Raw genomic sequence first — 24,141 nt, 5'->3', positions numbered from 1 at the left:
TGTTGGTCTCTATATAGAATTATATGTAGAGAGTATTAGTTTGTTTCAGTGTTTTTCACAGTCACTGATTGATTTTTTTCAGTGATTGAACAAAAGATGCAGTATTTTCATTTGTTGCATAGCCAGTTAGATAAGATTTGGTGTTCAAAAGTGACATTACATGTTAAACAAACCTATATTCTTCAAGATTTATAACCATTTTGTAATTCCTATGGCTATAAACGACTTATGATGCTGTTGTTCAGGCATGAAGTGGGGCAAAATTGCTAAAAATTTGCACCTGTCAGTTAATTTGGTCAGTCCATCTGTCGATATAGTGAACAGTTTCTGCCCAACCTTGAAGACCACTTTCTATTTAATAACTTGAGAACTGTTTGACCTAGAAAATTCAAACTTGGTAGCATGATTAAGCTTATGAAGTAGATTACCCCTGTGATGTTTTGGGGTTAGTAGATAAAAGTCATACTAATTACAGGACTGAAAATGGAACAACTCATCAAGGTTGGCATACGTCATTTACAAACAGCTCTTGTTTGATCTAACACTGAAAAGATCTATTACTGTGAAATCATTAATATTCGTGGGGGACTAATTTTCGTGGTTAATCCACGAAATTTAATCCCTACGAAAAAGTAAAATTTTCATTCATTTTATATTCAAAAGTTGAAATCCACGAATTCATATACCCACGAAATTGACGTTTTGACCAAAACCACGAAATTTGATGCCCACAAAATTAAATGATTTTACAGTATATCCTCATTAGGCCTTGTATGCTTCCTGACAATCGCAGGAATTAAAGGTGTAGGTCCATTTGTCTGTATATCCGTCTGTCCATCCCAAATCTTTGCCAGGAAATCTCCTACAGTTTTCAAGGGATTTGACCTCAAACTTACTGAAATGTATCATTATGAAGCAAACTTACAGATATTTAAAGGTCATAAATGTACCATGCCTGGTTTTGGAGTTACGGCCCTTCGGAATTTTACAGAATGCTGTATAATGTGCAATACTGCACAAGCAATCTCATGCAGTTTTCAAGGGATCTGACCCAGACTTACAGAAATTGAAGTGCAAATATAGCTCTCTACTAGATCTCTAGATCTATCCTTTTTGCACTTGATTTTACGCTTTTATTGAATAGAATTTTATTAAATTTACTATACAAGAAATATAACTCTTTTGAATATTTTTAGGCTGTCTGTATTAAGCAAATGTTTTTACAGTTCCGCTTCCAGGGTATATTTGGGAGCATACATCAGTCTACTGGTATTCTTGATTTTGTTAGATAAAAATGAAGCTTAATTGATACATACATGTCCATAGATCATGTTTATAATGAATCATTCATTAGTAGACATTTATCTGGTCCGCTGATAAGGCTATTGATTGCAGATACAGTTGACCATTTATTTATATATAGGTGCTGAATATGGACACCATTAACTGGTTTACTGATGGCAATTTTTGACAGCTGAAGGATGTGCAAAGATAAAGTTGTTGCTTTGTCCATCTGTCTGTCTTTTCTGTGTGTCACATTTTCCTTATCCAAGACATGATTTAAAGCTCCAAAAGTACTGAAGAGATTTCAGTGAAGTTTGAAATAAAGAGAGATATCAATTATGGGGAGTGCGCAGTGTGCAAGAACAATGACTGGACTATGTGTTGTTGTGCCCCCCCCCCCCCCCCCCCCCCCCCAATGAGTGGTGGGGGCATATAGATTTGGTCTTGTCCGTGCATCCGTCCGAAGTTCGTGACGCGCCTGGCTCGAAAAGTATTTGATATAAATTGATGAAACCTTGCATGAGTCTTTATCATGATATGAACTTGCGCACCTCCTATTTTTCGTCTGGCTCCACTCCCTATTTTCAGAGTTATGGCCCCTGAAATAGTCAGAAATGCACATTTTGACCTTGTGACATGCCTAGCTCAAAAAGTATTTGATATAGATTCATGAAACCTTGTATGAGTCTTAATCATGATATGAACTTGCGCACCTCCAATTTTTCATCTGGCTCCGCCCTCTATTTTCAGTGTTATGGCCCCTGAAATAGTCAAAAATGCACATTTTCACCTTGTGACATGCCTAGCTCAAAAAGTATTTGATATAGATTCATGAAACCTTGCATGAGTCTTACTCATGATATGAACTTGCGCACCTCCTATTTTTCATCTGGCTCCACCCCCTATTTTCAGAGTTATGGCCCCTGAAATAGTCAAAAACACACATTTTTACCTTGTGACACGCCTAGCTCAAAAAGTATTTGATATAGATTCATGAAACCTTGCATGAGTCTTAATCATGATATGAACTTGCGCACCTCCTATTTTTCATTTGGGTCTGCCCCCAATTTTCAGAGTTATGGCCCCTGTAGTAGTCAAAGATGCACATTTTCACCTTCTGACATGCCTAGCTCAAAAAGTATTTGATATTGATTCATGAAACCTTGCATGAGTCTTAATCATGATTTGAACTTGTGCACCTCCTTTTTTCATTTGGGTCGCCCCCTATTTTTAGCTCACCTGAGCAATGCTCAGGTGAGTTTTTCTGATCGCTCGATGTCCGGCGTCCGTCGTCTGTCGTCCGTCGTCTGTCAACATTTAGCTTGTGTATGCGATAGAGGCTGTATTTTTCAATTAATCTTCATGAATATTGGTCAGAATGATAACCTTGATGAAATCTAAGCCGAGTTCGAAAATGGATCATCTGGGGTCAAAAACAAGGTCACTAGGTCAAATCAAAGAAAAACCTTGTGTATGCAATAGAGGCTGTATTTTTCAATTCTTCTTCATGAATATTGGTCAGAATGATAACCTTGATGAAATCTAGGCCGAGTTCGAAAATGGGTCATCTCGGGTCAAAAAGTAGGTCACTAGGTCAAATCAAAGAAAAACCTTGTGTATGCGATAGAGGCTGTATTTTTCAATTGATCTTCATGAATCTTGGTCAGAATGATTGCCTTGATGAAATCTAGGCGGAGTTCGAAAATGGGTCATCTCGGGTCAAAAAGTAGGTCACTAGGTCAAATCAAAGAAAAACCTTGTGTATGCGATAGAGGCGGTATTTTTCAATTGATCTTCATGAATTTTGGTCAGAATGATTGCCTTGATGAAATTTAGGCCGAGTTCGAAAATGGGTCATCTGGGGTCAAAAACTAGGTCACTAGGTCATATCACGTAAAAACCTTGTGTATGCGATAGAGGCTGTATTTTTCAATTGATCTTCATGAATTATGGTCAGAATGATTGCCTTGATGAAATTTAGACCAAGTTCGAAAATGGGTCATCTGGGTTCAAAAACTAGGTCACTAGGTCAAATCAAAGAAAAACCTTGTGTATGCGATAGAGGTGGTATTTTTAGCCCACCATCATCAGATGGTGGGCTATTCAAATCACTCTGCGTCCGTGGTCTGTCGTCCTTCCGTCCGTCCGTCCGTCCGTCCGTCATTCCGTCCGTCCTTCCGTTAACAATTTCTCGTTATCGCATCTCCTCAGAAACTACCAGGGGGATTTTGACCAAACTTTGTCAGAATGATGTATTGGTACCCTAGTTGTGTCCCCCTGAAAATCAGACTGGTTCAACAAATTTTTAGTAAGTTATGGCCCTTTGTTTATTTCTATAATTTACATAGATTTATATAGGGAAAAACTTTGAAAATCTTCTTGCCCCAAACCACAGAGCCTAGGGCTTTGATATTTGGTATGAAGCATCATCTAGTGGTCTTCTACCAATATGATTCAAATTATTTCCCTGGGGTGTAATATGGCCCCGCCCCGGGGGTCACATGGTTTATATAGACTTATATAGGGAAAAACTTTGAAAAACCTCTTGTCCAAAACCACAGGGCCTAGGGCTTTGATATTTTGTATGTGACATCATCTAGTGGTCTTCAACTAAGATTGTTCAAATTATCCCCCTAGGGTCAAATATGGCCCTGCCCCGGGGGTCACATGGTTTACATAGACTTATATAGGGAAAAACTTTGAAAATCTTCTTGTCCAAACCACAAAGCCTAGGGCTTTGATATTTGTAATGTAGCATCATCTAGTGGTTCTCTACCAAGTTTGTTAAAATTATCCCCCTAGGGTCAAATATGGCCCCGCCCTGGGGGTCACATGGTTCATATAGACTTATATAGGGAAAAGCTTATAAAAACTTCTTGTCAATAACCTACAACATTCAGATTTGGACCACATGTATGGTTTTGAGTGGCAAGATGAACCTTGACATGAGTTGACCTTGATTTTGACCTAGTGACCTACTTTCACATTTCTGTAGCTACAACCTTCAAATTTGGACCACATGCATAGTTTTGTGCACTGAAATAAACTTTGACCTTGACATTGACCTAGTGACCTACTTTCACATTTTTAGCTCACCTGAGCAATGCTCAGGTGAGTTTTTCTGATCGCTCGATGTCTGGCGTCTGTCGTCTGTCTGTCGTCTGTCGTCTGTCTGTCGTCTGTTTGTCGTCTGTCTGTCAACATTTAGCTTGTGTATGCGATAGAGGCTGTATTTTTCAACTGATCTTCATGAAACTTGGTCAGAATGATTACCTTGATGAAATCTAGGCCGAGTTCGAAAATGAGTCATCTGGGGTCAAAAACTAGGTCACTAGGTCAAATCAAAGAAAAACCTTGTGTATGCGATAGAGGCTGTATTTTTCAATTGATCTTCATGAATTTTGGTCAGAATGATAACCTTGATGAAATCTAGGCCGAGTTCGAAAATGGGTCATCTCGGGTCAAAAACTAGGTCACTAGGTCAAATCAAAGAAAAACCTTGTGTATGCGATAGAGGCTGTATTTTTCAACTGATCTTCATGAATATTGGTCAGAATGATTGCCTTGATGAAATCTAGGCCGAGTTCGAAAATGGGTCATCTCGGGTCAAAAACTAGGTCAAATCAAAGAAAAACCTTGTGTATGCGATAGAGGCTGTATTTTTCAATTATTCTTCATGAATGTTGGTCAGAATGATAATCTTGATGAAATCTAGGCCGAGTTTGAAAATGGGTCATCTCTGTTTAAAAACTAGGTCACTAGGTCAAATCAAAGAAAAACCTTGTGTATGCGATAGAGGCTGTACTTTTCAATTGATCTTCATGAATATTGGTCAGAATGATTGCCTTGATGAAATCTAGGCCGAGTTCGAAAATGGGTCATCTCGGGTCAAAAACTAGGTCACTAGGTCAAATCAAAGAAAAACCTTGTGTATGCGATAGAGGCGGTATTTTTCAATTGATCTTCATGAATTTTGGTCAGAATGATTACCTTGATGAAATCTAGGCCGAGTTCGAAAATGGGTCATCTGGGGTCAAAAACTAGGTCACTAGGTCATATCACGTAAAAACCTTGTGTATGCGATAGAGGCTGTATTCATGATCTTCATGAAATTTAGCCAGAATGATTACCTTGATAAAATCTAGGCCAAGTTCGAAAATGGGTCATCTTGGGTCAAAAACTAGGTCACTAGGTCAAATCGAAGAAAAACATTGTGTATGCAATAGAGGATGTAGTTTTCAATTGATCTTCATGAAATTTGGTCAGAGTGATTGCCTTGATAAAATCTAGGTCGAATTTGAATATGGGTTATCTGAGGTCAAAAACTAGGTCACTAGGTCAAATTAAAGAAAAATCTTGTGTATGCGATAGAGACTGTTTTTTTTCAATTGATTTTTATGAAATTTGGTCAGGATAATTGCCTTAATGAAATCTAGGTCGAATTTGAATATGGGTCATCTGAGGTCAAAAACTAGGTCACTTGGTCAAATCAAAGAAAAAACTTGTGTATGTGATAGAGGCTGTATTTTTCAATTGATCTTTATGAATTTTGGTCAGAATGATTGCCTTGATAAAATCTAGGTCGAGTTTGAACATGGGTCATCTAAGGTCAAAAACTAGGTCATATCTAAGAAAATGCTTGTTTTTTATCGCAAGAGACCAATTTTTTGGTCCAATCTTAATGAAAATTGGTCAGAATATTTGTTTCCATGAAATCACTAGGTCAAACATGTTTTACACTGTTATGGTGTGTTTCTTAGGTGAGCGACCTAGGGCCATCTTGGCCCTCTTGTTTAAGGTACAGGCTTCAAATTTTGGACCACATGCATAATGTCGTGTTCCGAAATGAAATTTGACCTTGATTTTGACCCAGTGACATTTCTCAAGCTACAGCCTTCAAATTTGGACCACCTGCATGGTAATTGTACCGAAACAAACTTTGACCTTTACATCGACCTAGTGACCTACTTTCACATTTTTGAAGGTACAGGCTTCAAATTTGGACCACATGCATAGTTCTGTATTCCAAAATAAAATTTGACCTTGATTTTGACCTAGTGACCTACTTTCACATTTCTCAAGCTACAGCCTTCAAATTTGGACCACATGCATGGTTTTGTGTACCGAAACAAACTTTGACCTTTACATTGACCTAGTGACCTACTTTCACATTTTTGAAGGTACAGGCTTCAACTTTGGACCACATGCATAGTTTTGTATTCCGAAATAAAATTTGACCTTGATTTTGACCTAGTGACCTACTTTCACATTTCTAAAGCTACAGTCTTCAAATTTGGACCACTTGCATAGTTTTGTGTACCGAAATGAACTTTGACCTTAAGATTGACCTAGTGACCTACTTTCAGATTTCTGTAGCTATAGGCTTCAAATTTAGACCACATGAATAGGATTGTGTACTGAAACAAACTTTGATCTTGATATTGACCTAGTGACCTACGTTCACATTTTTGAAGGAACAGGCTTCAGATTTGGACCACAAGCATAGATTTGTGTTGTGAAGTGAAATTTGACCTTGATTTTGACCTAGTGACCTACTTTCTCATTTCTCAAGCTACAGCTTCAAATTTGGACCACTTGCATAGTTTTGTGTACCGAAATAAACTTTAACCTTAAGATTGACCTAGTGACCTACTTTCAAATTTCTCAAACTACAGTCTTCAAAATTGATGCACATGCATAGTTTTGTGTACAAAGAACTTTGTCCTTGAAATTGATCTAGTGACCTACTTTCACATTTCTCAAGTTACAGCTTTCGAATTTAGACCACATGCACAGTGTTGTGTACGGAAATGAAATTTGACCTTGAGCTAGTCAGTAAGTCTTGAAATTTGGAACACACAAAAATGACACATTGGTGGGCGCCAAGATCACTCTGTGATCTCTTGTTCAATTAATCTTCATGAATATTGGTCAGAATGATAACCTTGATGAAATCTAAGCCGAGTTCGAAAATGGGTCATCTCGGGTCAAAAACTAGGTCACTAGGTCAAATCAAAGAAAAACCTTGTGTATGCAATAGAGGCTGTATTTTTCAATTCTTCTTCATGAATATTGGTCAGAATGATAACCTTGATGAAATCTAGGCCGAGTTCGAAAATGGGTCATCTCGGGTCAAAAAGTAGGTCACTAGGTCAAATCAAAGAAAAACCTTGTGTATGCGATAGAGGCTGTATTTTTCAATTGATCTTCATGAATCTTGGTCAGAATGATTGCCTTGATGAAATCTAGGAGGAGTTCGAAAATGGGTCATCTCGGGTCAAAAACTAGGTCACTAGGTGAAATCAAAGAAAAACCTTGTGTATGCGATAGAGGCGGTATTATTCAATTGATCTTCATGAATTTTGGTCAGAATGATTGCCTTGATAAAATTTAGGCCGAGTTCGAAAATGGGTCATCTGGGGTCAAAAACTAGGTCACTAGGTCATATCACGTAAAAACCTTGTGTATGCGATAGAGGCTGTATTTTTCAATTGATCTTCATGAATTTTGGTCAGAGTGATTGCCTTGATGAAATTTAGACCAAGTTCGAAAATGGGTCATCTGGGTTCAAAAACTAGGTCACTAGGTCAAATCAAAGAAAAACCTTGTGTATGCAATAGAGGCTGTATTTTTCAACTGATCTTCATGAAATTTAGCCAGAATGATTACCTTGATAAAATCTAGGCTGATTTCGAAAATGGATCATCTGGGGTCAAAAACTAGGTCACTAGGTCAAGTCGAAGAAAAACATTGTGTATGCAATAGAGGATGTATTTTTCAATTGATCTTCATGAAATTTGGTCAGAGTGATTGCCTTGATGAAAACTAGGTCGGTTTTCAATATGGATTATCTGAGGTCAAAAGCTAGGTCACTAGGTGAAATTAAAGAAAAATCTTGTGTATGCGATAGAGACTGTTTTTTTCAGTTGATATTTATGAAATTTGGTCAGGTTGATTGCCTTAATGAAATCTAGGTCGAATTTGAATATGGGTCATCTGAGGTCAAAAACTTGGTCACTTGGTCAAATCAAAGAAAGAACTTCTGTATGTGATAGAGGCTGTATTTTTCAGTTGATCTTAATGAATTTTGGTCAGAATGATTGCCTTGATAAAATCTAGGTCGAGTTTGAACATGGGTCATCTAGGGTCAAAAACTAGGTCATATCTAAGCAAATGCTTGTTTTATCGCAAGAGACCAATTTTTTGGTCCAATCTTAATGAAAATTGGTCAGAATATTTGTTTCCATGAAATCACTAGGTCAAACATGTTTTACACTGTTATGGAGTGTTTCTTAGGTGAGCGACCTAGGGCCATCTTGGCCCTCTTGTTAGAGTTATGGTCCCTGAAATAGTAAAAAATGTACATTTTCACCTTGTGACACACCTAGCTCAAAAAGTATTTAATATAAATGGTTGAAAACTCGCATAAGTCTTTATCATGATATAAACTTGCATACCTCTAATTTTTTGGCTGGCTCCTTCCCTTATTTTTAAAGTTATGGCCCCTGAAATAGTAAAAAAATGCACTTTTTCACCAATCTGACTAAAGTACATATCCTATTACGCTACGCATAGGATCTGAAAACGACCTATTCATGGCCTCGTTCTGACAACCCTTCCGCTAGCCAATCAGAGCTTGGCTTACAACATTTTGCAAATCTACCTGTAGCCTTGATTTTTGATATTAACAATTATTATATCATATTGTGTCAGATGGCCGGTTAGCTCAGTCGGTAGGTCACTTGCTTTGTAAGCGAGGGTTCCCGGGTTCGAGCCCTGAAATATCAGCATATTTTTCTTACTCTTTGGCATTCGAAAAAGTCGTCTGATTGGTTAAAATAAAAATAGCGATACTGGAAATCCAAAATATACAGAAGACGTATGTGAATGGGTCGTTCTCAGATCTTCGTTTAGAAGATCAAGTACTTTAGTCAGATTGCTTTTTCACTTAATTATATACCTAGCTCAAAAAGTATTTGATTTAAATTCAGGAAACCTTGCTGGAGTCTTTATCGTGATGTGACCTTGCACACTTGGCATTTTTCTTGAGAATCTTAGCTCTTATTACAGAGTTATGGCCCTTGAAATAGCCAAAATATTAGATTTTTTGTTTGTGATGCTCATAGCTCAAAAAGTATAGCGCCTAGAATAATGAATCCTTTTCATAAAATGTTTGTTGAGGCTATACCCCATTAAGACTGCAAACATTTGAATTATTGCTACTTATTTGTGACAAATGTACCAGTGGGGGGCACACCCTGTGTCCTACTGACACACTCTAGTTTTAAAATTATCTCCCTTCTTATAATTCATTTTTTCCTTGTCTTGAAAAAATAACTTAAATTTATTGAAACTTGAAATGCAGATTGATACCAGTGAGAGAGGATGCAGTGTGCAAGAACCATAACTCAGTTTTAATTGTATTCTTTCCTATTCTACCTCCACAGAATAACAACCTGTATACAACAAATGCGTTTTTATTAATGAACACTGTAGAGAGTTAAAACTCAAGTTCTTTTATTAACACGAGGTTCAGAGGGCTCTAGGCAGTATCAGTATATGAAAAACTCACCAGCAACCTATAAAAATGTGTAGAAAACCTCTTTTTCTTTCAGGTAGTAAATTACTAAAAATGTTCTGTAATATTACAGGAAGCTAACTTTATCATATCAGCTTATTAGAAAAATATGTTATTGATGTAGGGTTCTTAATATCCAATATATGCTTTGAAAATTATGAAATTCTGATACTATCTGCTCTTTTGGATAGCTATGTCCCTATGCTCTTTTGGATGAAAAAAAGTTTCTACATTATGTGGAATTTTATTGTACCCCCCGACAACAAAGTTGTATGGGGGGGTATACTGGTTTCAGGTTGTCTGTCTGTCTGTCTGTCCGTAGACGCAATCTTGTGCGCACCATCTCTCCTTATCCCCTTGACAGAATTTAATGAAACTTCACACAAATGATCAGTACCAACAGTAGTTGTGCATGGGGCATGTTAGGTTCTTTTAGAAAAAAAATTTGCAGAGTTATGGGACTTTGTTTTTTTGTTACTATACTATATACATAGACACAATCTTGTGCGCACCATCTCTCCTCATCCCCTTGACACAATTTAATGAAACTTCACACAAGTGATCAGTACCAACAGTAGTTGTGCATAGGGCATGTTAGGTTCTTTTAGAAAAAAAATTGGCAGAGTTATGGGACTTTGTTTTTTTGTTACTATACTATATACATAGACACAATCTTGTGCGCACCATCTCTCCTCATCCCCTTGACACAATTTTATGAAACTTCACACAAGTGATCAGTACCAACAGTAGTTGTGCATGGGGCATGTTAGGTTCTTTTAGAAAAAAAATTGGCAGAGTTATGGGACTTTGTTTTTTTGTTACTATACTATATACATAGACACAATCTTGTGCGCACCATCTCTCCTCATCCCCTTGACACAATTTAATGAAACTTCACACAAATGATCAGTAACAACAGTAGTTGTGCATGGGGCATGTTAGGTTTTTTCAGAAAAAAAAATTGCAGAGTTATGGGACTTTGTTTTTTTGTTACTATACTGTATACATAGACACAATCTTGTACGCACCATCTCTCCTCATCCACTTGACACAATTTAATGAAACTTCACACAAGTGATCAGTAACAACAGTAGTTGTGCATGGGGCATGTTAGGTTCTTTCAGCGACAAAAATTGCAGAGTTATGGGACTTTGTTTCTTGTTAACATACTATGTACATACAGTCTGCATATGCAATCTTGTGCGTGCCTGATCTACCAAACCCTTACACACAATTTAATGAAACTTCACACAAGTGATCAGTACCAACCCTAGTTGTGCATGGTGCATGTTATATTCTTTTAGATAAATATTCTGCATAGTTATGGGACTTTGTTTTTTGTTACTATACTGTATACATACAGTCTATATACATACAGTCCACATAATTATGCAATCTTGTGTGCGTCAAATTGCAATGTACTGTGTCAGTGCATGCGGGGGGTACATTCATCACCTTTAGTGATAACTCTAGTTATGTCTAGATTTTTCAATACTTAGCTAATTTTGGGAATAAAAAACAAATAGGATTGTGTGGTTATGTAGATTTTATAGGGACTGGACTCCAGATTTGTGCAAAAATGAGTTTTCTTTAAAACATGAGTTTTTTGTCTGAACTATTTGAAGATGTGCTGAATCAAGGAAATAACATGTCCGAGCCAGGAATTGCTTACTGTGAGTCCCTGTATTTTAGAAACTTAACGCCACATCCAAGCTACTTTCTTTTGCCTAATGGGGCTTGGGCAAGGGGACAACTGTGAGAGAGTAGTAGTCTCCTGTGGTCTCCTAGCTTTGCTTAATACTAACATTATAATTATGATTGCCGAGTTGCCCAACTTTTGAGAATTCAACTGTGAACTAGCTCTTAAATCCAGAAATGTATAACTGAGCTTTTGAAATGTTGACAGCAGCACTGGGTCTAAGGTGAAAGGCTGAGAATGGTGGCCAGTCTCAGTACTCAGCCTCTGATTGGATGTTACTTAGTTAAAATTTTTAATTGAACATTCCTAGACTGTTAACATTGTTGTCTAATTAGGAAATATGGTTGTTAAGTGAGCAAGGTTCAAACCAGTTTCCTCCGGTCAGGTTGCGTCCTTGTTACTTTATTCTGGTTACCATCAACTTTTATTGTTCAGGGAAAATATTTTTTGAAATAATCTTGTTTCAGGTAGAGTACATGCTTGTTAAATTTGACCACAAGAACCGGACAGCCCGACTCTCATTGAAGGCTCTACCTGTGCTAGATGAGCTGCAGAAAACTGAGAAGGAACACCCAGAGTAAGTTTGCAGGGCTTTTGCTGTTTTTTAATCAACAGAGACACAAATTACAATTGAGGTCCCATGGCAGCTTTTCAGCTTTATTGTAGAGAAGTCAGACAACCCCATGTGCCCCTTTGTACATTATTTGAGAAATGCACAAGCACTCACAACCTGGGCATATTGGGCTTGAAGGTACAGGAAAGATAGCCAAGTGATTTAAAGTCAGTTGATCTTAAGCACTCGGCCACAAAGGGTCTAACTCAGGTGAAGTATAACAGTATGCACAAGGATACATGTTGCAATGCTTAGTTAAAGCCTGGAAAATCGGTTCATGGTTTTCAAGTTTAACCTTTAGCCTGCTGGTGACGAATGATTCTGCCTTTGCGATGCGATCATGGTCTGCACTGTTAGCTATCCAGTCAGTAACTTTTCAGTAAAATCCCCTTTGAATATTAAGTGGTACTGCTCAAGTTAAATAATGGACCAGTCCATTTTAGAAATATAGCAGGGTAAGGGTTAATGTTGTTTCAATCATGATTGAGCAGGTATTACTATTAATTTTATGTGGTGGAAATTTTTTATAAAGCTATAACACTGATGGACATGAAAAGTAAAAAAATATTGATGCTTAATGGTTCATCTGCATTTTTCGCTAAGTGAAAATAAAATCCCTGTTGCCTGGGGACGCCCATTAAACCTAGGTTTGCACACAAGGGGATGGCAGAATTTGAAATATAATTTGAAAATGAATTGGAAACGAGTGACTGCAAAATAGAAAATTCATTTTAAAAACAACAAAAACACAGGTTATTGAAGCATCTTATTGAATACCTTTCCAAAACCCAGTCTTTGAACAGGACTATAATTGCTGTTTTAGCTCACCTGAAGTTTGCTCAGGGCGAGCTATTAGTATAGTAAAGGTGGATGGTCAAGCATCTATTTTCCTGCATCAACATGTTTTCTTCAACATCTTCTTCTGAAACAATTTGGTGGAAATTGATGAAATTTGGCCTGGATGTTACTTAGATGGTCCTCTTCCAAACTTTTTCAAAGTATTCCATTTCATGCAGAATTCTGGTTGCTGTGCTGACAAAAAGGAAAAACCTTGAAGTCTTTTCCAAAACTGTCAGGCAGGCCCAGGGCTTACATAATAGAATTATTTAGTTTATAGTATTGTCTGGTGGTTCTGTACCAAATTTAATCATATCGTACACATAGAGTCGAAATTGGCCTCACCCCCGAGTTCACTTCCATCGATCTTTTAATGTTACGGTTCAATTGAATATGAGAGAATTACAAACATTTTGTCTTAGATAGGAAAAAGAATAATTTGAATAATTCTGGTGTTTGTTTACTACAGTAATCATCCGACAACATGGCGACCAGAGTATGCAGCATATATGGTCGAGGGAACACCAGGAAAGCCGTATGGGGGAATGATGGCTCATTTTAACCTCGTAGAATCCAATATGAGGCTGAGGTAAGAGCACAACCTAAATGTTCTTTGATTCTAAATTACTGTGAAATCATTAATATTCATGGGGGACTAATTTTCGTGGATTTCGTGGTTGAGTCAATCCATGAAATTTAATTGCAACGAACAAGTAAAATTCCCATTCATTTTATGTTCAAAAGTTGAAATCCACGAATTCATATCCCCACGAAATTGACATTTTGACTAAAACCACGAAATTTCATGCCCACGAAATTAAATGATTTCACAGTATATGATGATTAGTAAGTCTGTCAACATTTAGAAACAGGTATACAGTATTACCTCTGTGACTGACACCTCCAAGGAGTGAACACTTCCCTACTATAGCAGAGATTGTTTTCTCTCATGTGATAAATGTTCTGATTAAATGAACCGCTGCAGAACAACAAACTGTACATCAAACTCATTTTGGTTTCAGTAGTGCTGAGGTTGCTCTGGGCGGATTTCTTTAAGCCATCAACCAAGTCCAATATTGTGGAATCATCTAATTTCATGGGCAAGAAATTTTGTGGTTTTCACCAAAAAGGCAATTTTATGGGGATATCAGTTCATGGATTTTTAAAAGTTTAACCCTTATCATGCTGGACACGATTGATTCTGCCTTTGCGACCAGTGTAGATCATGATCAGCCTACACATCTATACATTTCAAGATCTGCACTGTTTACCATTCAGTCATTATATTTTTGGTAAGTGACCCTTTTAACAGTTAATGGCACTGTCCAAATGGGAAGATGCCTGATGGACAGGTTCATTATAGAAATTTAGCAGGGTAAGGGTTAAAAACAGATTAAATCAATGTAAATTTTGTGTGTTCAGTGGGATTTTAATTTGGCGGATTGATGCTATCACGAATCCACAAAAATTAGTCATCCACGAATATTAATGATTTCTCCCTATTCTTATTCCATCAAACATGTATAGAAAGACCATGCTCAGGGGAGCTAAAACAATATCTTCCTTTTGCTAATGGTCTTTACTCACCAGTCAAAATGTACTGGAAATGAAATCTGTTGGTCATTATAGTCAGGTAGTCTCTAATCAAAGGTGGCTTTTAGCTCAAGTTTAACAGTATTTTCCTGTGCTTTTTAGATAACAACCTATAGTTACTAAGAAAAACTATCATAATGTTAAATATATGGAAGACCAGTGTAAATTAGCCCTCATTATCTTCTGTGCATTGTAAAAGAAATTTATGAATTGGTGACATTTACTCCGTTGACATTTAGACTAAATCTGGTAAAACTGTTGAGGCCAGCTTTGACTACTTTAATGTCTATTAGTCCTTTACTAGTGTTTCACCAGAAGAGACATATGGTTTGCCCCCAGTCTGTCCACCCATCAGTTTTTCAATGAGTCCGCCAATTAGTCTATCAGACAGACATGCAAAGGTGGGATTCTGTGATTACTGTAAAGATGTAAGAACATTTTTCCACAAACCTGGATATATGGCAGTATGGAGGATATACACATCCTATTATTAATTGCTTTGGCAAAAAATGTGGTTGCTATAGCAACAAAAAATCCATGGAAAGGACAAAAAAGTGGTTAAGTTAACTGTGATAACTTAAAATGTGCAAGATATTTTTCATTAAATTTGATTGATGACAATATGGAGAATGTACATGTACTTTCATTCTTTCCTCGTTGTGTAAGTGCATCTGTCTGTTTTACTAGTTAAATCAAATACTGTTGGACATCAATTTTTAAAGGGGATCTTGAGTAGCCAAGCAAACAGTACTATAGATTCATGATGATTTTACTGAAATAGTGCTAATGTCGAATTCACAATATTTGTAAATATTAATCGGCATCAAGTCACATTTTGTGAATTCTTAACAGTGTAAATAAAGGCTGCTAACCATGAAGTTGTATTTAAAGCCTAAAGTATACAAAAATTATCTATCTACAGAATTCCATTGTAGTTAGATAATATCAGACTGGTCATATAATACAAGCAGTGGACTGTGGATTTATTACGAGTCTTATGTTATAGATAGGACTGATCAATATCATTCATGTTGCAGCTGCAATTTTATATTGAACAAATTAGTTACACTGCTTGTTGGTGACAGGATACGGGATATACGCTGTCAAGGAAATCCATATCAGACGAGAGCGAAGGTCGAGCCTGATATGGATTTTCGAGACAGCGTATATCCCGTATCCTGTCACCAACAAGCTGTGTAACGATTTTATCTTGCCGACTACCCTTTACTTACATGCTATCATCAACACATTTTGTAATTTAATATTTTTAGCTACTTACAGTGCAGACTGGAATCCTTCAATCATTTATTTGGTCATCATGTTTAGTTTATAGTTGATGTACACCAGCCATAAAATGCACAATGACCTGTGTTTTGGTTAAATCACAAAACACAAAGGCTCATTTACACAGGTTATGAACTGGTTTGAGAAACACTAAAAAACTTCTTCTTCCATCCCTTCGAAAGTCACCAGATTTCACAATGTCATAAATGTCTTGATACTTCGGCTTTCATCCCGTTTCCTGTTAAATCATTTATCTTGCACGTAGATTAAATGATCCTACAACAAACTGCTGAGTAACAAACATGTCATTTCCTTTATTTCATGATGATTTAACTTCCAAAACAAGATTTCAACGTCCGTGTATCCCATACAGAGTTATTCTGCTTTTATGGCTAACTTTTGTCAAACTTCATGAGCCTCAACTTAAGGTTTAGCAGTATATCACAAAACAACAGATTTTTTTAATGAATGAACATCATCTTGACACACAACTTATCTGTCCAATACATGTTTTACTGTTCTATCCCACAGAGTTGGATACTTAAAATATTCTTAATGAGTTGTCCCCCTTTAAATAAGAATGCCATTTGTAAAGAAATAAATGTAAACAATTGTAAAAAACGATGTTTTACCTAGTTATGTAAAGTTTAAACACTCGCACGATGTTGCAAATGCATCAAAACGAAGACATGTAACAGCTTTTAAAAAATGGTGAGTTTTTAAAGGCCCTGAACTGTCCAGAAGTGTGGCCCCTTCATGCAGTCCCTTTCAAGAATTCAATACATAAATCAGTAAATTGACAATGGTTTTGTAGAATAATATAAATGTTTTATACGCTGTTAAATTTTCAAGTAAAACAATGCTTTCTTTTTATGATTTGATGACGTTCGAACTTTTTTCTCCGAAACATGGACCTATACCTTAAGTAGAATGAAATCGGCAAGAAAACACTAAATTTACTCTCGGAAACGATACTATAGCTGGAGCTATAATAAATAATCTGACTTGATTCAATTACTCTAGCAGTGTGGCAGCCATTTTGTTTTAATCAAATTTCATATATGAAATACTGTGAAATCATTTAAATTCGCTGGCATGAAATTTCGCACAAACGTTAAAAAGGACTGTTTCTCATGGGCTTTAATTCGCACATTTTCAATTTTAGAAAGGAAATAATAAAATTAAAAGTAATAATAGCGCGGTCTTAAATTCGCGCATCGGTCCTAGCGCGAAATATGCGAAAATTCGTCCTGCGCTAATAAAAATGATTTCACAGTATACTAGCAGGATATGGAATATTTCTGTCTCCACATGACGTCTATTGACCAATGGAAATGCAAGAAACTTATAGGAGGCAAGATAAATATATATATATGTCTGATAAGAAATAGCCTATGTTTTAAAAAACAATTGAGAATGCTGGACATGATTGATTCTGCCTTTGCGACCAGTGAAGATCATGATCAGCCTGCACAGATTCAAAATCTACACTGTTCACTATTCAGTCAGTATCTTTTTGGTAAGCACCCCTTTTAATGTTACTATTAATGGTACTGTCCAAATTGAAAGATTGACAAGTTCATTATAGAAATTTAGCAGGGTAGGGGTAGAGAATGCCAGCTGGTTTATACAGTATATCAGTATTTAATCAGGGTATATTTCATTTTTGTCTGTTTTCATTGATAATTTTTAGCTCCACTATTCCAAGGATAGGGGAGCTATCCTACTTGCCCCTGTGTCGGCGTGAGCGTTAGCGTTAGCATCACACAAATGTTAAAGTTTGCGTACCACCCCAAATATTTTCAAAGTCCATTGAGATATTGCTTTCATATTTTGCATACTTGTTTACCATCATGACCCCATTCTGTAAACAGGAGCAGACAACTCTATCAAGCATTTTGACTGAATTATGGCCCCTTTTTGACTTAGAATGTGCTTATTGTAATGTTAAAAGTTTGCGTACCACCCCAAATACTTTCAAAGTCCATTGAGATATTGCTTTCATATTTTGCATACTTGTTTACCATCATAACCCCATTCTGTAAACAGGAGCAGACAACACTATCAAGCATTTTGACTGAATTACTGAATTATGGCACCTTTTCGACTTAGAATATGCTTATTGTAATGTTAAAGTTTTACTCATAGCTTATATTATACTATCAAGCACTGAGAAAAGTGGAGCACGCTGTCAACAGACAGCTCTTATCAATTAAAGCTTGTCATTTAGCATTTTATGTCATCTGAGCAAAGTAAGACATTGTATTAGCTGAGTTTGCATTAACCTACAGTATCAAATCAAGCTTTGTCCAGCTCATCAAAATTTTTAATCGGCAAATTGTTCCAATTTATCTTCAAGATCTAACTTCAGTTCATAATATAAGACACCATTTTTCAATTTCAAACCTGTTATTTTCATGTTGTAATTTCCTTTTGTGGTGCCCACCCTAAATTTGCAGCTAGAACATATCAAGATGTTTCTGCAGCATTGTCTGGAGCTTTTGTATTGATTTTCAAATGAGCTTGCAAAAACATTTTACTGCAAAGGGAGACAAACCTGCTTGTATCACTAACAGTTAGTCACATTTCACCATCTGGAGCTTTTGTATTGATTTTCAAATGAGCTTGCAAAAACATTTTACTGCAAAGGGAGACAAACGTGCTTGTATCACTACCAGTTAGTCACATTTCACCGTCTGGAGCTTTTGTATTGATTTTCAAATGAGCTTGCAAAAACATTTTACTGCAAAGGGAGACAAACCTGCTTGTATCACTACCACATCTCACCGTAACTGGTGAAAAAACTATCAGCCAGTCAGATTTCACCGTAACTGGTGAACAAACTATCAGCCAGTCAGATTTCACCGTAACTGGTGAACAAACTATCAGTCAGTCAGATTTCACCATGGCTGATGGACAAACTGTCAAAACATTTCACCATGCCTGTGAACAAACATATAACTTGGCATCAATGTTCACCATAATGAGAGGATGTGTCATGCGCAAGACCCAGGCCACTAGCTCCAAGGTCAAGGTCACACTTAGAGGTCAAAGGTTGACAGGGTCTGTTTTGTGTCCAATCCATAACATGAAGGGATTTTGAAATAACTTAGCATAAATGTTTACCATAATTAGATGCCGTGTCATGCACAAGACACAGACCGCTAGCTCTAAGGTCAAGGTCACACTTAGAGGTTGAAGGTTAACATGGTCTGTTTCTTGTCTGGTCCGTAACTATACCATTCATCAAGGGATTTTGAAATAACATAGCTTAAATGTTCCCCATAATGAGACATGTCTTGCACATGACCCAGACCCTAGCTATATGGTCAAGGTCACACATAGAGGTTAAAGGTTAACATGATCTGTTTCTTGTCTGGTCCATAACTCTGTCATCAATGAAAGGATTTTAAAATTACTTAGCATAAATGTTCCCTATAATGAGATGACATGTCATGCTCAAGACCCAGATCCCTAGCTCCAAGATCAAGGTCACACTTAAAAGTCAAAGTTTTACAAGTTCTTTTTCCTGTCTGGTCCATAACTCTGCCATTTATCAAGGGATTTGAAAATAATTTGACACAAATGTTAACCATTGAGAAAATTTGTTGCACATATGACCTGGGTCTCGCAGGTCAATGTCAAGGTCACAAAATGATTCATGCCTAAACTGTTCTGGCATATTTTGTGCAGACAACCGTAGCATTCTTAGGCACGCTTTGGGGGGCATTTGTCACCAATAGTGACAGCTCTAAGACTTGTTTGTGACTTTTACTGTAATTTTGTTCATCAATGTCCTTCATCATGGATGATTACTGACATTTATAGAACTTTGAAATCATTAATATTCATGAAGTGGTTTAGTCAGTCTGTAGAATTAAATTCCTTCAAATAAATTTCGCTTTCCATTTATTTTATCATCAAAAGTTAATATTCTTGAATTTATATCAAATGTATGAAATGGGCGTAGAATAGAAATTATATTTAAAAAAGATCCAATTTATGAATGTTTGATCGCAGGTCATTTGCTTAACTTAGCAAAGAGGACAGAATGATATGTAAATGTTTTTAGCTTGACTATTTGAAGAATAAGTAGGGCTATCCTGCCCACCACAGCATCGGCTTCTCTGTGACCTTGATTATGTTTTTCGTACCAGTTCACATTTTGAGAAAACCTTTTGAGGTAAAGCTTTGAAATTTCAACACTTGTGTACTATCATCATGTCCAGTTTAGGCAAGAGTACATAACTCTGCCAAGGATTTTGTCTGAATTATGGCCCCTTTTAACTTAAAAATTTTGGTTAAGTTTTTTCATACCAGTTAATATTTTGTGGAAACTGTTTGACAAATGGCTTTGAAAATTTATCAGTTGTTCATTATAACAGTCTCTGTAGGCCTGAGTACATAACTCTGTCAACTATTTTGGCTGAATTATGGCCCTTTTGGACTTGGAAATCAGTTCAGTTTTCATACAAGTCTAAATGTTGTCAAAACTATTTGACATGTGGCTTTGAAACTTTGAACATTTGCTTATCATCATGATCTCCATCGATAGGCAAGAGTACATAACTCTGTCAACTATTTTGGCTGAATTATGGCCCTCTTTGGACTTAGAAATCAGTTAAATATTCCGTACCAGTCCATATTTTGTCTAACCTGTTTGTCATATGGCTTTGAAACTTAGACCACTTGATTACCATCAAAGTCTACATATGCAGGCAAGACTACAGAACTAGGACAAGGATTTTGGTTTAGTTATGGCCCTTTTTTGACAAAGAAATTAGTTAAGTTTTGCATATCATTCCATATTTTGACTAAACTGTTTGATATGTGGCTATGAAACTTTGAACACTTGCTTACCATCATGGTTACACAACACATTGCCGTATAGTGCAAAACTTATCCAGTTCCATAAATCTTATCTCGTTTTAGATTTTTTTGTCTGAAATTCTGTTGTAATATTTTGACAACAGACAGCTCTTGTTAGCTGTGCCAACTCATTGTAAGTTATACAAGCTAAATTTTCATGATTGAAATTTCAGGAGGAAAGAAATAAGAAAGTTGTTGGCAGAAGACGAGTATCCAATGTCTTTGACGGCATTCCCAAGGTATGATCATGTTGTTACCTTTTCGAAACAGTATTTAGTATACTGGGTATAATAGGGTTATTATAACAGTAGCTTGATCTGGGATGCAGTATTCGGCTCCAGTGGATTTTGCCAGATCGGATCTCACGAGGCGCTCAATCCACGAGAGCCGAATACAAAGTCCCAGATCTAGCTACTGTTATAATGACCCTTTTATTATATACCTTTAACATTTTGATTCTTGTTTTGTTCTTGAACGAAATCCTCAATGTTTATCGATATTAAATGGAACTTACTGAAGTTTTTAGTTGTGCTATTTATAGAAATGTGTCGGGTCATGCATATATATGAAAATAGTCCGGCAGCATGCAATACGGAAGGTACAATATGGAATTTAAAAGGTACAATACGGAATTTTTGTCTGTCCATATTTAATTGTAAAATACAAACCGATTTTTTTACAGAATTTATATAGGTTTATAATAAATGGTTTTATGATATGGATTTTAACGGAATCTGACAATCTTCTCTGATGAATAAAAGATTGAGGTTGAAAGGCATGAGATGAATTGTCTTCAGTTGAACTAGCTTAGGTTAAGTTGTGTCGCTTAAGGGCTGGTTCAGTTGCAAAATTATTTTTAGTAAATTCAGGATAGATTTTTTGGGGTTGGGTCGTTTCAATGGCTTAGCTCGTAAGGGAATTTTTCTGTCTTATTGGTAGAGGAAGATTCTAGTTGCCCAGCCAGCCAATTTTGAAACACAGTGGGGCATTTAGGTAAAACTGCTGATTTGAAACAAAATCATGGAAAGAGACAGGCATTTTGAAGCTAGCAAAATTATCCACCCAGTTACAGGCCTTTGACATGCTTAGTGACTTTAGTGACTATAGGACTGGTTCTGTATTGTTATTGAATGACAGCTCAATTTGAAAATTTAGAGGACACATTCATGATGTAATGTAGATTAACATTAGATAAATATCTCTTTTTCATAAATATTTAAGCAGGTTGTCTTAGGTCAGACATAAAGTAGTGTTTTAGGTAACATGTCCAAAAGTAAGGTCATGTGGTAGGAATACTAGTAGTAATGGCAACATCTGTTAGTTGCTTCACTCCTCTATGAAACACGTTTTGTTGCAGCTATAACTTTTATACAACTTAAGACTGCTCAAGTATTAAGCATGATGGTGTGTGTTTCAGCAAGAGTCAGGTCTTTACCTTGAAGGTCAAGGTCACAGCAAGATTCAGGGGTATACCTGGCATTTACCCATTAGAACTCAAGGGGTCAGTTTCCAAAACAATATCGCAAAAATGTTGCTTCGGTGACATCTGCCAAAATTTTTCAGTCATTTTCATCAGGGTAGGGCTAGTGTTATAGAAAACAATGAAAATATCCTTCCCAGTTTCAAACTTTGGCAGAAATGATTCTTGGATAACCAACTAATTACCTAACTTATTTAAGCTCTCACTGTCCATTAATAACATGACTCATGGCTGCCAGTGGGGTGTTCTTCTACATTTTATGTATTGATAGAGATTCAGAAAACTTTCTTGTGTTTAGAGGCAGATTTCTGTTCCCTGCAGAAACAATCTGAGACAGTCATGACACTCTTATTTATGAAGCACAACACATTAAGTAAAAAATAAACCTATTTTGGTAAAACAAATTTGAGTAACCCTTAGTTGTAAGATTACATGAACCACACAAGACAATTTGGCCTTATTACAATCCATATTATTTCCCAAACCAAAATGAATGCTTGCCGCAAGCTTGCGGCAAGCTTGCAGCAAGCTTGTGACAAGCTTGTAAAGGCTGATCATGACTATTGCAAGCTTGCAGAAAGCTTACGCAAGCTTGCGTGTATTTACATACAGAATTCTGCAAGCTTGCGATAGCTTTGCAAGCTTGCGCAAGCTTTTTTAGTTGCAAGCTTGCGCAAGCTTTTTCTGTTAACACTGGACTTAGGAAATTTCATGCCAGTTGTAAGGTGGGAAGCAGAAAAAATTCTAAGTCGAAAACACGGAAAAAATTTATAAAAATCATTATTTGATGATGATTGATTTTTATTCTAACATATTGGTATTCAAATTAAATGTCATGAAACAAAGAATCTAAATATCAGGTAAACATTTATTTTTTCTATATATGTCTATATAAGGGCATGTCGCGCTAAATACCAAAACTATAAATTTGTCTGTAGCATGCATAATATAATTAAGACAATAAAATATGACAAAAAGAGATCTAACACTTTTTTATACATTAATTTTTATGTTGAGAATGTCTGAATCGATTATACAGAGAAAAATGTACAAGTATACATGTAAGTATATAAGTCATATGGAATAATATATGATATACAGGTGATATTCTCTTAAAGGCCTAGATTTTGGCAGTGGGCCAAGGGATTTTTGTCTTCGCCAGCACAGTTGGGGGCTAATGACCATCACAGTATGGCTCCAATAAACAAGGGTCATTGTATATTGGAGAGTCAGTCTACCTTACAAGTGTATCTATTAGTGAGAAGGGGAAACTATGTAATTTATTTTAAATTAATGAATAATTGATAACTTTTAAAGTTATACTAGTTTTTTTTTGCATTTCTGTGTAAACAAAAATATTTGTTGATCAAACACAATAATAAAATAATCAGAAACTTATTTTCACAATAATGAAATAATGAGAAACTTATTTAAAGAAACATGCAAATTTTTATTTTTTCAATTTCTGTCTGGAGAATTGTGATATTTCTGAAAAATGTGACTTTCACTCATCTAAAGCTTGCAGAATACTGTAAACAACATTTGTCTAAATTGAAAACAGAATGTGAATTTCAAAGTTACAAAGCAAAGCATGAAAAAAGTCCCTTTTGGCAACATACTGAAAATGAAAATTGAGTATAGATGGAACACAATAATTTTATATTCAAATAATGTTGATTACATGAATACATGAAAATCAATTTCCAAATCGAAAATTATTGTTTGTCAGCACAAAGAACTCAGGAAGTTTTCACTATACTTGTGTTTTATTATCATTATTATTTTTTAATATTATTACTGTATCTTTTATCATCCTATATGTAATATAATAATAATAATAATAATAATGATAATAATAATAATAATAATAATAATTATGATTATTTCTATTATTATTATTATTA

The 24,141-nt window shown here is 36.1% G+C and overlaps 1 protein-coding gene across 1 annotated transcript in view; it reads left to right on the top strand.

Annotated features, from left to right (window-relative positions):
• LOC123540206 (glutamate--cysteine ligase catalytic subunit-like) overlaps positions 1-24,141 on the top strand; it is a 66,365-nt gene that overhangs the window by 7,028 nt on the left and 35,196 nt on the right. The window contains exons 2-4 of the mRNA XM_045325037.2: positions 12,029-12,138; positions 13,481-13,600; positions 20,931-20,996. Of these exons, the coding sequence (XP_045180972.1) occupies positions 12,029-12,138; positions 13,481-13,600; positions 20,931-20,996 (296 nt within the window). The remainder of the gene's footprint in view (positions 1-12,028; positions 12,139-13,480; positions 13,601-20,930; positions 20,997-24,141) is intronic.

The sequence above is a fragment of the Mercenaria mercenaria genome, chromosome 16 (genome assembly GCF_021730395.1).
Source record: "Mercenaria mercenaria strain notata chromosome 16, MADL_Memer_1, whole genome shotgun sequence".
Taxonomy (NCBI): domain Eukaryota; kingdom Metazoa; phylum Mollusca; class Bivalvia; order Venerida; family Veneridae; genus Mercenaria; species Mercenaria mercenaria.
Note: the sequence above shows the minus strand (reverse complement) of the source record. Positions and strands in the feature narration are given on the sequence as shown.